Here is a 13,316-nt window from a genome sequence, read left to right on the forward strand (position 1 = left end):
GAAATGCAGTCTAGTTACCATTAGAATTAACTTAGCTTGGCTGTTAGCCTGGTCGGGACCAGGCTAGGTGCAGAGAATAAATCCCCATGGTAACTTATGTGCCATCTCTTTTGTGAAACCAAGTCAAGGCTAAATTCATCCAGGATAACCAAAGAATCCCAGCTTAATCCCTTATCTAGGTTTTGTGAAATACCCTCAGATAACCCCATGACCTGATGTAAACATTAATGTCCATTACCACTGGAAGATGGCAATGACAGGAAATGCTATGATGCATTATGGATTTGTATGACAGAACAACACAACACAGTTTAAGCAAAACATTTAATTATGGTACACAGAGGGCTTTTTGTCCTCAAGCCTTCAGATATGGAAGCGCATTTATACTTAATCCTGGACACGATAGTTTAAAGTGAACCTTACAGATAAAACAAAAAACATCATCAGTGACAAATATACAGTGTGCACGGGCTCACTATTTAACACACACTCGTGTGAAAGTGCGCACACTCAAACAGGACACCTTTCAACAGTAGGCTGGCTGTTCGCTAAGTATCACACAGTAGGTGAAAGCTGTGGTCAGCTCTATGCAGTCCAGCCAGTCAGCTGAAAGCTGTGGTCAGCTCTATGCTGTGGTCAGCTCTATGCAGTCCAGCCAGTCAGTTGCAGAAGACCTAAAGCAAGTCAAAATGTAGTACTTGGTCTCCACGTGAACTGAGATGAATGGTGCTTGGCAATCACACTGCCTGAATGCGCGCTAATCACAAGCCCCATACTGTGCATCTCTCTCTCACACACACACACACACACACACACACACGAGCGAAGAGACACCAGCAATGAGGGCTCGCAAGAGCACTAAGAATACGCATACATGAAACAGGAAGTACAGTGTATGTACATTAGAGGTGACGGCATTTAAATGGTTGATGTCCAAGTGCTCTTGTGAGGGAGCGGGAGTGTGTGTGTGTGTGTGTGTGTGTGTGTGCTGGATCAGGACGTAAAGTTGAGCTTGAAGATGACGGTCTGAGGGGTGGTGACATCAGCCACGGCCAGTTCCTGCCCGTCAGCCAGGCCCAGTTCTGCATCAGCCAATGGCAGCAGGGGAAAAATGGACGTCATAAAACAGCCAATGGCAGCAGGGGGAAAAAAATGGACATAATGTCAGTAAGAGTAGCTACCTAATCACATGCAGGCACGAAAATGCAATCTCTTTCAGTTCCCTGCTGAAAAAAACAGCCTTACCAGCTAAAGACCTGCTGGCTAAATAGTGCAAAGACAACAACCTCCTGCTAAATGTCAGCAAGACCAAGGAGATTGTTGTCAACTTTCAGAGAGGCCACAAACAACTGCCACCACTGTCCATCGACGGAGATGCTGTGGAGAGAGTGAGCAGCACAAAATTTCTGGGGGTGCACATCAGCGACGACCTCTCCTGGACCACCAACACAGCATCACTGGCGAAGAAAGCCCAGCAGCGCCTCTACTTCTTGCGCAAATTGAAGAAGGCAAGTGCCACGCCTCCTGTCATGACTACATTCTACAGAGGGACCATCGAGAGCATCGTCTCCAGCAGCATCACAGTGTGGGGCGGAAGCTGCACAGATCAGAACAGGAAGACCCTCCAGCGCACTGTTAACACAGCTAAGAGGATCATTGGAGCACCACTCCCCTCCCTGCAGGACATTTACACCACCCGCCTCACCCGCAAAGCACTAATGATTGTCAAGGATACAACCCACCCTGCACACGAATTGTTCAGCCTCCTGCCCTCTGGAAAGCGGTACAGGAGCCTCCGCTCCCGCACCACCAGACTGGCAAGTAGCTTCATCCACCAAGCAATCAGGATGCTGAACACTCTACCCATTCTCCCATCACTGACAGCCCCCCCCCACCCACCAGCCAGCCAGGAACCTAGGAAACTAGGATCCTGTCTACCCTAACCCCCCCCCCCAACACCGCCCTGTGGAACTGCACTGTGACTGCGCAGCCTAACGTGTTGCTGCTTCACATCAAGCCTGATATACTTGAAATTACTGCATACTGCATATCAATGTAAATATACAGGTCACACAAGCACAAGTTTAAACTTCATGTAACTGTTAAGACTATATAAATATACAACACAACTACCTCTATTTTTTTATATATATATATATATATGTCCTATATTTCTATTTTGATACATACATGTTCTATATTTCAGTCTTGCACTTTAATTTAATGTTTATTGTCTATGGCTATGTCCATAGTATGTCTATGTCTGTATTTAAAGCATGTCTATGTCTGCATGGGAAAGTAAGAAACGAAATTTCAATTCTTTGTATGACCAGTGCATGTAAAGAAATTGACAATAAAAGCCGACTTGACTTGACTTAAAGGTGGTTTGCTGGTTGACCAGCCTGTTAACCAGCTTGTTTGACCACCCTACGATGGTTGACCTGCTAGACCAGCAAAACTCTAGCGAAAACATACCTTCAGCTGGTTTACCCAGCTTATGATGGTAATTCAGCTGGTTTTGCTTGTCGTACCACCTCAAGCTGGTCATTTTAGCTGGTGTTGCTGGTCTACACTGCTGGTTTAACATGCCAGCTTATGTTGGTCATTCTAGCAAACTAGCATGACCAGCTTGACATGCTGGTCACCAGCATGATCATTGTACACCAGCTGTATCCCACACGACAGGCTGGTCAAACCAGCATGACCAGCTTCCTCAGATGGTCACGCCAGCATATCCAGCTGGTGGCCTAACCAGCTACACCAGCAAAGACCAGCAAGAGCTGGATGAAAACCAGCAAAGACCAGCTAAAACCAGCTACCAGCATAAGCTGGTTTCTAGCTGGTTTTTTAGCAGGGTTTGTTTAAGAACTTTTATTATTTTCAATGTATTACTTTCAGATTGTCTTATGGTTCTGACTCTTCTTGTCTATCTATAATCAACATTCTACCTACAGTGTCTCTCAAATGGCCTAAATGCCTAAATTAACATATTATATCATATTCTTTCCTCTACACTGTTGAAACACATAATGTCAAGATAAAGGGCTTAGATTCACTGGAGAACTATTCTTCTTCCTCTAACACAAGGTGTCGTCACGCGCGCGCTGATGCCAAGCTGAGCATGTCACTCTGACAGCCTGACGAGAGTACTGTAGGGGGAATAACCTTCAGTACGGTCCGTGTCTAAATTTGATTCCAATGCTGCGAGCTTCATTTGAAATGAGAGATGATTTGAGAGGCATCATTTGTTTCTGAGCTACCACGTCTACATACAGTACGCAACCTTTGATGACACCATTTTCAGTCTGACAGCTGTGGGCTTTCTTCTGGTGAAATAAAGTGATGTTTGATTTAAATATTCATAACATCTTGAATGAATGCAAATTTAGATCGGAGGCTTACCTTTTAAAGTTTTGCAAAGATTCGGTCTTGTTCGCTCTTCAATCGAGGCAACAGTCTGAAAGAGGCATGTATTTTAAGCACAGACGTGATGACCATGAACAGTTTTAGTGAGATTTTAAACCCAGTTGGTTCCTTTCTGTTTACTGTTTCTTTCTGCACCGTTTCTCTGGTTTAGTGTAGTTAGTTTGGCATTTTAACACCGTTTCTCTGGTTTAGTGTAGTTAGTTTGGCATTTTAACACCGTTTCTCTGGTTTAGTGTAGTTTGGCATTTTAACACCGTTTCTCTGGTTTAGTGCAGTTTGGCATTTTAACACCGTTTCTCTGGTTTAGTGTAGTTAGTTTGGCATTTTAGCGATAATTTGCTTGTTTGCAAAGCTCTTGTTTGAAGTTCATCTCTAGTGATGGTTGTGGTAAAAGATTCCACTTAATAAAGCTCACCTGTAAATAAAGGGTTTTATTCTTAATAAAGCTCACCTGTAAATAAAGGGTTTTATTGTTGAATTTCCCCTTGGGGATCAATAAAGTATCTATCTATCTATTCTTAATAAAGCTCACCTGTAAATAAAGGGTTTTATTTTTCCCCTCCAGTGTCGCCGTGATGGCTGGAGACTTCATTTGCCTGCGAAGAGAAACTTGAACTGAGATCTTGCTTTTCCTCTTTTCCAACAAGCAGTCATGTCACTGGCATGAGAAGTGGGCTTGAGAATGGGTGAGTGGTGCAGTCACAGAGGCATTCTCCTACAACACCTCCACACACACACACACACACACACGCACACACGCACACACACACACACACACACAGAGGCATTCTCCTACAACACCTCCACACACACACACACACACACACGCACACACGCACACACACACACAGAGGCATTCTCCTACAACACCTCCACACACACACACACACACACACGCACACACGCACACACACACACAGAGGCATTCTCCTACAACACCTCCACACACACACACACACACACACACGCACACACGCACACACACACACACAACACTCACAGAGAGTAGGGTGTCACGATTTCGATTTTAAATCGAAATCGATCAAAATTACATCTTAATCTCGAACTTAAAGGTAGAATCGACGATGTAGCCACACCCCCAATGTCCCGTCCATGATGTATGCCAAGACGCAAACACACATACAGTACACACACGTGCTGAACTGCGGTGTCAACACTCCTCTAATTATAGGCTGCAGCCAGTTAAAAAAAAAACATCAAATGGCCGAAATCGAAGCCCCTCTTGCTACTCTGAAATCACTGGTGTGGAAGTATTTTGTCTTTCATTCTAGTTACAGTCCAAAAATACTTTAAGGCTTAAAATGCACATTATTAAGTACATATTCCATGAACACTAACCTTGGGTCTCGTCAGAGTGTGAAACAATCAAATTATTATTCTGTGCTGTTTCATTTCACTATGTTCACGTCTCTGTTTAATGTTTGTTCTGTTTACAACCTCACAGTTAGAACGGTTTCAAAATAAAAGCCCCTCGAAACAGAACAGGAAAAGGCCCCAAAAAAGTAAACAGCATAAGGAATGCATTAATAGTAATATTTGAAAAAAGATCAAAAATCAAATTGAATCGTGACTTTAAAATCGAATCGAGGATTTGGAGAATCGTGACACCTCTAACAGAGAGGTCGTGACACCTCTAACAGAGAGGCATTCTCCGTCAGGTACTCCAGCACCTCCACACACACCCACACACACACACACAGAGGCATTCTCCCACAACACCTCCACACACACACACTCACACACAGAGGCATCACACACACACACACACACAGAGGCATTCTCCTACAACACCCCCACACACACACACCCACAGAGGCATTCTCCTACAACACCTCCACACACACACACACAGAGGCATTCTCCTACAACACCTCCACACACACACACACTCACAGAGAGGCATTCTCCGTCAGGTACTCCAGCACCTCCTGCAGTCTGGCTGAGGGGGGGAAGTGCAGCTTCTGGGGCACCTGGCTGCAGGCTGAGCAGTTCTCCTGGGGGGCACAAGACACAGTCTGTTGGGGGGGGGGGCACAACACTACACACAGTCTACTGGGGGGGGACAACACACAGTCAACACTGATGATTGATTAGATGTGTTAGATCTGTTCTGGGTAGTGATTAGATGTGTTAGATCTGGTTAGATGTGTTAGATCTGTTCTGGGTAGTAATTAGATGTGTTAGATCTGATTAGATGTGTTAGATCTGGTCTGGGTAGTGATTAGATGTGTTAGATCTGTTCTGGGTAGTTTGCTCTGGGCCCTCTGGGGGGCGGTAAACTGTAAACATTCCCATGATACCGCCCAGGCTAATTTGTCTTATTGTGGTGATTATGTATGTATGTATGTATGTATGTGTGTGTATAGGAGTGTGCTAAATCTATATGAATAATACTTCATTGCAAGCGGAGCAGCAGATTCACTGCTTTATTTGAGCTATAGAGTTGCTCACCTTCCTCTCAGCTTCAAAGGTGTATGTGTACAAGCCATCCACATCGTTAAACACCAGGTAGTTATTTAAGGGAACATAAGCACTGTTTAAACACACAGAAGAACACAATGCGTGATGACATTTCCAAAAACATCACTAGAGAGTCCAGACAATAATAACAATAATGTCATGTCCAAAAACATCACTAGAGTCAAAATATGCTTATTTACGTAGGACGTTTATCGCTGCACTGCACTGTTTCCAAGGGGACCAGTTTCAGGGGAGCTCCACCCCATGGATCGTGTACTGATCGTGTAGCCTACTGACAGGTCTCACTTTGATGATAGTCAGTCGCAATTTAAAAAACGGATTACTCGGGAACCGCTTGTAGGTTAAGATGCAAGATGATTATCATGTCTGACCTCAACAATAAAGACTCCCTGTATGCAGTTTGCTTGCATAAAATGATTACGCGGATTTTGCGCCAACAAACACGGGTATGTAGTGACTACTCAAAATAAAAGTATGTCCAATAAACTGACGCTTCGAATAGCCCAGGCTACTTTGGACTTGAGACTTTGACTAAACAAACGACAATTCCGACTGCAAGGTCCCAAATTGAAACGAGCGATAGGCTAATGCCACATAGCTAGACAACAACAAGTGGCAGACTGAGCGACGTCACTTATGCTAAAGACTGTTTTTGAGTCACATCGTTGCAAATTTCAAACAATGATTCATCATTCCACAAAATGGTTTGTCTTCAGTATTAGGAAGTTATTCAGTATGCTTAATACACATTTAGCCAACTCAAAACAGTTGTTAGGCTTATGTCATTCTGATCTGTAGAAATGTCACATGCAGCCATGCCTACATTTATTACACATGTGTTAGAGGCCACATTAATTATAGGCTAATATATTATAATATTCAGTATTCATTATTGAATGCTTAGCTCGAATGATGTTTCCCTACAGTATCATCCTATTTTAACCCTTAGAACCCTAAGCTGTTTTTAGGGCATTTTCACTACCTTTATTCATAAGGATTTAATCTGGTCATTGTAAGTGCCACACACACATATTATATATTGTTTTTTTTCAGCAGAGTCTAGGCTATCCAGATCCATAATCCATGTATTAGTACTAGCATTGATTTTATTTAGATTTTTAAAGAATTAAAATATAAAAAGCGTATTATAGAAATTCTCATATTTATATCTCACCACAGCAAGCTCATAGCTCTACATGCATTTCATGTGTGTGTAGAGCAGACTATCCTGAATTGGGCAATATAATTGCCATGTTGGAGGGATACTCTGGGGCTGAGCAATTTACAGAAAAATGTGGTGTGTGATTTACGGAAATAAATGCCATTTTTTATTTAGTGATGAAAAATGACCTTTCTGCGCTCCATATCTGTGACACGAACTGATCTGACCTGACTTGACCCGAGTTTGCGTGTTAGCCTGTGTGCGCCTATGGTGTATGCACTCATATTGATTCTCAACTTTTTACTGCATTGCCATGAACAAAGTAAAGGCAACAAAGGTGTTTCTTTGTTGAACAAATTAGGATGCAATGTGAGCCTTGAATTGGATGCCATTCAGGAATTTGCTAGGATCTCAAAACCGGATTATGAACATGCTTTGCCATAGAGAAACACATGATAGCGTTGGATTATAAACATGCTTTGCCACAAAAACAGACAAAAACGTGGGGTAAGTCCAGCTATATGAAGTTATAACCCAGAAGGATGTACTTGGTAATGCTAGCTCTGTGTCTCCTCTTTCATCTGACATGCGTGGCATATCTATCCGATCACGGGTCCGCGAGTAATTCAAACGAGAGTAATGGGTGTGCAGCTTTGGTTTGTGTACATGACGTTATTATTTTGCAGTCACTTCGTCTGTTTTCATAAGCCAGAAGGATCGATATACATGATACCAAGTCAAGAATTGCGATACTTCTTCGATACTTTCTTAAAAATGTATTTAATTTGGGGGCCCCAACCACCTTGACGTCATCAGTAATATTGAATATGGGGCGGTGGTAGTGTAGTGGTTAAGGAGCTGGGCTAGCGTGCAGTAGCCTGAAAGTTGTCAGTTCAATTCCCGGCTTCCACCGTTGTGCCCTTGAGCAAGGCACTTAACCCCAAGTTGCTCCGGGGACAATGTGATCCCTTGTAATATAGCTGACATATGTAAGTCACTTTGGTCAAGAAGTGTCTGCTAAATGTAATGTAATGTAATGTAATGAATATACTGTAGTGGGATCATTCACAACAGTGGCCATCCTAGATTCTGCTTGACTCTCTCCACACACACAAACACACACTGAAAATGATGGCTTATGTGATGTTTCTATTTCATATATTTTTTTAATTCATATAGAATGTATTTAGTTAATAATGTATAATATTTTACTAGTAATTACTAGTAGCTAAACGTATTTAGTCATTTGAATGTAATTCAATAGTAATTAAACTATTACACTTAGGCATATCTTTAATGTGGTGTATAGGTCTAATTGAGTGCACATTGGTGCTGTGTAGGTGTAATTGAGTGCCTGTCACTTTAAGAAATACGTGAGAGTAATTAGCCTTCTGCCGGACGGTTTTAGGCTAGTGAATAAAAGTTGCGCATAGTGCGTAAGGATATGTGGATGCAATTCATTATGTCTTCTATGTCATTAGATAAAATAAATGTTCAAAAAACTAACAAGTCGAAGACAATCTTTCTGGGATCAAGTGTTTTGCAATGTTCACTAATGATTTTGGTGCGCATTACTGGCTGACGTGACCTGAGCTAGCAGGATAGTTACCAAGGAGCTCTCTCCAGATGTAAAAGTTTGCCATGGTTGCGTAGCCTATTTGCGTAAGAGCAAAGTGTCTCTCTCTCTTTCTCTCTCCGTGTGTGTGTGTGTCTGCGTCTGCATGAGGCTATGTTCAATTCAACTCGGTAGTTGATCCGTCCGGTCAATAGCACCGCATTCACGCCACTTCATGATTAGATTAACGTCATCAGACAGGCTGTAAAAGTGTATGCGGGAATATGATGGCTAGAGTTGCGGGACTTGAACAAATCATGCGCAATATCCGCAATCCCGCAGTGAAATTTAGGCCCTGCTGTGGGCATGTAATTGGGCTATGGGTTTTCTTCAGGAATGGCATGTTTGAACGTGCACTGCACTAGTAATAATAATAATAACAACAATAACAATGATAACAATAATGCCATGTCAATGGTACAGTACTGACCTTGTGGCGATTTTAAAGACTTCTGATGCACATGCAGCTGGAACACACATCACACCTTAGTGTTAGTTTTGCATTTCTCCATACACCACATCTGCAAGTGAAATTAACCCCTGAGCATTCACATACTCCAACCACACACACACGCAGGGCATTCACACATTCCAACCACACACGGAACAGGGCATTCACACAGCAGGGCGTTCACACAGCTGAGCATTCACACAGCCCAACCACACACGCCTGACAAAACACTCTTGTGCTTACCTGCTATTACTGCATTGGTGGACGCAACAGCAGGGATAATCCTCTTGACAACACCTAAAACAAGAAACCGGGCTTTACGTTTCGCTCAGAAGAATAGGAAATTGCATTTGACCATTGCAGCTACTCTTAATGTCGTGTGAATGAAATGAATGGTTTAGTGGGGAAAAGTTTGGAGACACTTAAACATTTCCATTCCACTCCATGACAGACAGAATACCAGCTGAGATCATTTGCATTGTTTTTTTAATCAGGGCAGCAGTTTTCAGATTACATTATGTGCTTCCATAATTGCAAAAGGGATCTCCAAAGTTTTCTCAGTTAGCCTTTTGAAATGATATCAGATTAGTAAACAGAATGTGCCTTTGGAACATTGGATGAATGGTTGCTGACAATGGGCAATGTAGATATTGCATTAAAGGTCAGCCATTTCTTTTTATAACAGTCACACCAACTCAAAACATGAAAGAAGCATCCAAAATCACCCTAGAAAATTATTTTGGAAGACTTTATAAATACCTGACAGGAAAAGTATTTCAAATTATTGTATTGGCCTACAATTAAGCTAATCACAGAAATGTGAGTATGAGTATGAGAGTGTGTGTGTGTGTGTGTGTGTGTGTGTGTGTGTGTGTGTGTGTGTGTGAGTGAGTGAGTAAGTAAGAGAGAGTAGGCCACCCACCCTGCGTGTGTGTGTGTGTGTATGTGTGTGTATGTGTGTGTGAGAGTAAGCGTCCACCCTGTGTGTGTGTGTGTGTGTGAGTAAGCGTCCACCCTGTGTGTGTGTGTGTGATTAAGTGCCCACCCTGTGTGAGGCGATACGTAACTCCGGTAGTGTGTGTGTGTGTGTGTGTGTGTGTGTGTGAGAGATTAAGTGCCCACCCTGTGTGAGGCGATAAGTAACTCCGGTAATGCTGAACTCCGCTGCCCTCTCCTGGGCCTTCTGGAACACCCACTGGATGTGTTCTGGGTTATCACCGTCCAACACTATGCCATCTGGAGGAGGGAGGACAAAACAGCAACGTCCAGCAAACATCAGAGCTGTGAGGCTTATGAGAATGTAGGACAGACAGGGAAGATCAATACACTGATGAATAAATAAACACACAAACAAACAAACAAACAAACAAATAGATTTCTAACACAGAGGCCCTTGTTAGCGGTCTCATCCCTTAACCAGCAGCAGGTGTGATTGTGGGAATGTGTCGGGGGCAGCGTTACCTCCAAAGGGCTTTTCTCGGGGCCACTGCAGCATGCGGGCGTACTCTACGCAGTGCTCAGGTAATCGCGGCATGGACGCAATGGTGCACATGGGGAAATTAATCTGTCAATCAAGAGAGTAAGAACTCTATTAATTAACAAACAATCAGTACCATCCACAGCAATGCTCAGATACAGAGAAACAGTTCTGTTCTGGGTCACCCTCCAGATGCTGAACCGTTCGGAATATTTCCAAAGATAAATCGGTTCAGAGCTCGCACCAAAAAATAATAGTTTTTTCCTGTGAACCGAAATGGGTGTGTCTTTCGACAAATTAGTTAAGGACACTACACCTTCTGTTGATGCATTGCAGGTTCCGTTCAGAACTGGTGGAAATGTGGGCTGGTTCACTAGATTCAAAGAATTCTGAACAAAGCCGCTTCAAGAATCAACATTTTGAACTACGAAATAAAAACCAGTTCAGAACGTGGCTCTTTGGCTCAGAACTGGAGCCAGAAAATCGTTTTTCCTGCAAACCGGAGTGGGCATGACATTCTATCATTCAGAGAAGCAGGCTAAAAGCACAAGTTTTCTCTACCTATCAACTGTTACCATTACGACACAAAACTAGCATTTCACGACTGGCGTTATGTAGCATTACGCATTAATAAAGTCTGTAGCACCTTGGTTCCTTCAAAACTGGTGGGAATGCGGGCTTGTTCTAGATAACACCAACAATTCTGAACGGAACAGCTTCACGAAAGCGTTCTCTGTTGGTCGAAAAATGACCAGGAACACCAGAGGAGTCAACACTGAATATGAATGTGACATGAGACATGTGTTCATGAGATTTTATCCAGCATGAAACGCTAATGGGCAGATATCAGTGCTCATCAGATCATCAGGTGAAAAAGAAGTTTGGGAATTTCATCACTGTTGTGGAGGTGGCCCACAGAGCACCTGGCTCAGAGATCACTTTGCAAAACTAGGGCTGCACAATTAATAAAAAAAATTGAATTTGAACTAATGCAATTAGCTAATTGCAAAGCTTGCAATCAATTGTGCAGCTCGCAATTCTGTTCCAGTGGTTAATCTAACCATATCTCTGTTCCATTGGTTAATCTGGTCATATCTCTTATTTTTATATTCAAGTCATCTATCCTCAGTGTCTAACAGAGAGTGAAGCTGTGCTTCTCATGCACTAGGCATGCTCACCAATCAGAAGTGGCCCAACTTAAAGTGAAATTTGCAATATTGAACTAAAGCTTGACTATATCTACATCACTAATAAAATCACAATATCGGTCATAAAAATAGGATATTTTCCCCAAATGGTGCAGACATAACGCAAACTCACCTGAGGGGGGTAAAGCTCCAGGGTGCAGTCGAACTCACCTTGGGGGTAAAGCTCCAGGGTGCAGTCATAACGTAAACTCACCTGGGGGGGGTAAAGCTCCAGGGTGCAGTCGATGCAGGCGTTCATACCAGGGAGGATGACCCGGGCGCTGCCCTTAAAGCCCTCCGTCCCTCCATCGATGAGCGGGACGATCGAGCTGGGGTCCAACACCCCATCCTCATACGTCAAGAGTGACAGCTGGGTGAAGAGAACATCAGAGATGCATCACATCCACCAATCACAACCCAGCTGGGTGAAGAGAACATCAGAGATGCATCACATCCACCAATCACAACCCAGCTGGGTGAAGAGAACATCAGAGATTCAGAGATGCATCACATCCACCAATAACAACCCCATTTGGAACTTAGTGCTTAAAGGGACAACTTTTTGATTGCAAGTTGCTGGGCAGTGTTCCTCATTGTTGTGGTTCTGGCACATTCCCATTGATACTGGGCATCACGTACCAGCATGCCATTCATCCACCTTCTGGCAATTATGGAATCCAACCCGCAGACGATGATGTGGAATTCTGCAGAACAGATGAAACCATATGGCAGATTAGTACTTGATAAACTGGGGAAAGTCTCCAGTAAGCTCTGAGTACGAAAGCAAAACGAATGGCACGCAAAAGCAGCAAGCTGCAACTTACGTCTGTAAAAAGATTCATCGAAGTCCTGGATTTTCTGAAAGTGCCTAAATATGTTAAGTCAACGACTATACAGGACAGGATATCAGCCAAACAAACACAGCTGCACACTTTATTCCTGACAGCACTGCAAGTGTTCATTAAAAGCCAAGGATACGGGACCACGTCACATCCAGGGACCCGGCTGTTGATGAAGTCGGCCGCCACCTCTGCCTTGGGCCGGCCCACATCCTTGGGCCTTTCGGAACACAAAGCAGTGGCTGTTATTATCAAAAAATGAATCAAAAGAAGTGTGCATATTGCACAGTGCAGGTGCTGGACACAAGGCAGTGCAATATGAAAAAGCATGAAGCAACGTTAGAGCCGTCTGAAGCAACGTTAGAGCCATCTGAAGAAGAGTGTTATGTCTGAAGCAACGTTAGAGCCGTCTGAAGCAACGTTAGAGCCGTCTGAAGCAATGTTAAAGCCGTCTGAAGAAGAGTGTTATGTCTGTCTGAAGCAACGTTAGAGCCGTCTGAAGCAACGTTAGAGCCGTCTGAAGAAGAGTGTTATGTCTGAAGCAATGTTAGAGCCATCTGAAGCAACGTTAGAGCCGTCTGAAGCAACGTTACAGCAGTCTGAAGAAGAGTGTTATGTCTGAAGCAACGTTAGAGCAGTCTGAAGGAGAGTGTAAAG

General features: G+C 43.3%; 1 protein-coding gene across 7 annotated transcripts in view; it reads right to left on the bottom strand.

Annotated features, from left to right (window-relative positions):
* LOC121714217 (NEDD8-activating enzyme E1 catalytic subunit-like) overlaps window positions 1-13,316 on the bottom strand; it is a 33,911-nt gene that overhangs the window by 16,814 nt on the left and 3,781 nt on the right. For 6 of the 7 annotated variants that reach the window (XM_042099482.1, XM_042099481.1, XM_042099483.1 and 3 more), the window contains 13 exons: window positions 12,799-12,879; window positions 12,645-12,688; window positions 12,460-12,524; window positions 12,035-12,190; window positions 10,618-10,720; window positions 10,279-10,392; window positions 9,400-9,453; window positions 9,136-9,172; window positions 5,899-5,980; window positions 5,341-5,441; window positions 3,959-4,022; window positions 3,403-3,457; window positions 306-1,082 (listed from right to left, as the gene is read on the bottom strand). In XM_042099482.1, the coding sequence (XP_041955416.1) occupies window positions 994-1,082; window positions 3,403-3,457; window positions 3,959-4,022; window positions 5,341-5,441; window positions 5,899-5,980; window positions 9,136-9,172; window positions 9,400-9,453; window positions 10,279-10,392; window positions 10,618-10,720; window positions 12,035-12,190; window positions 12,460-12,524; window positions 12,645-12,688; window positions 12,799-12,879 (1,045 nt within the window). In that variant the 3' untranslated portion in view covers window positions 306-993. Of the gene's footprint in view, window positions 1-305; window positions 1,083-3,402; window positions 3,458-3,958; window positions 4,023-5,340; window positions 5,442-5,898; window positions 5,981-9,135; window positions 9,173-9,399; window positions 9,454-10,278; window positions 10,393-10,617; window positions 10,721-12,034; window positions 12,191-12,459; window positions 12,525-12,644; window positions 12,689-12,798; window positions 12,880-13,316 lie in introns of those variants that run through there. The other variant, XR_006033051.1, reaches the window with a different exon arrangement.

This window comes from Alosa sapidissima, chromosome 7 (assembly GCF_018492685.1).
Source record: "Alosa sapidissima isolate fAloSap1 chromosome 7, fAloSap1.pri, whole genome shotgun sequence".
NCBI lineage: Eukaryota > Metazoa > Chordata > Actinopteri > Clupeiformes > Clupeidae > Alosa > Alosa sapidissima.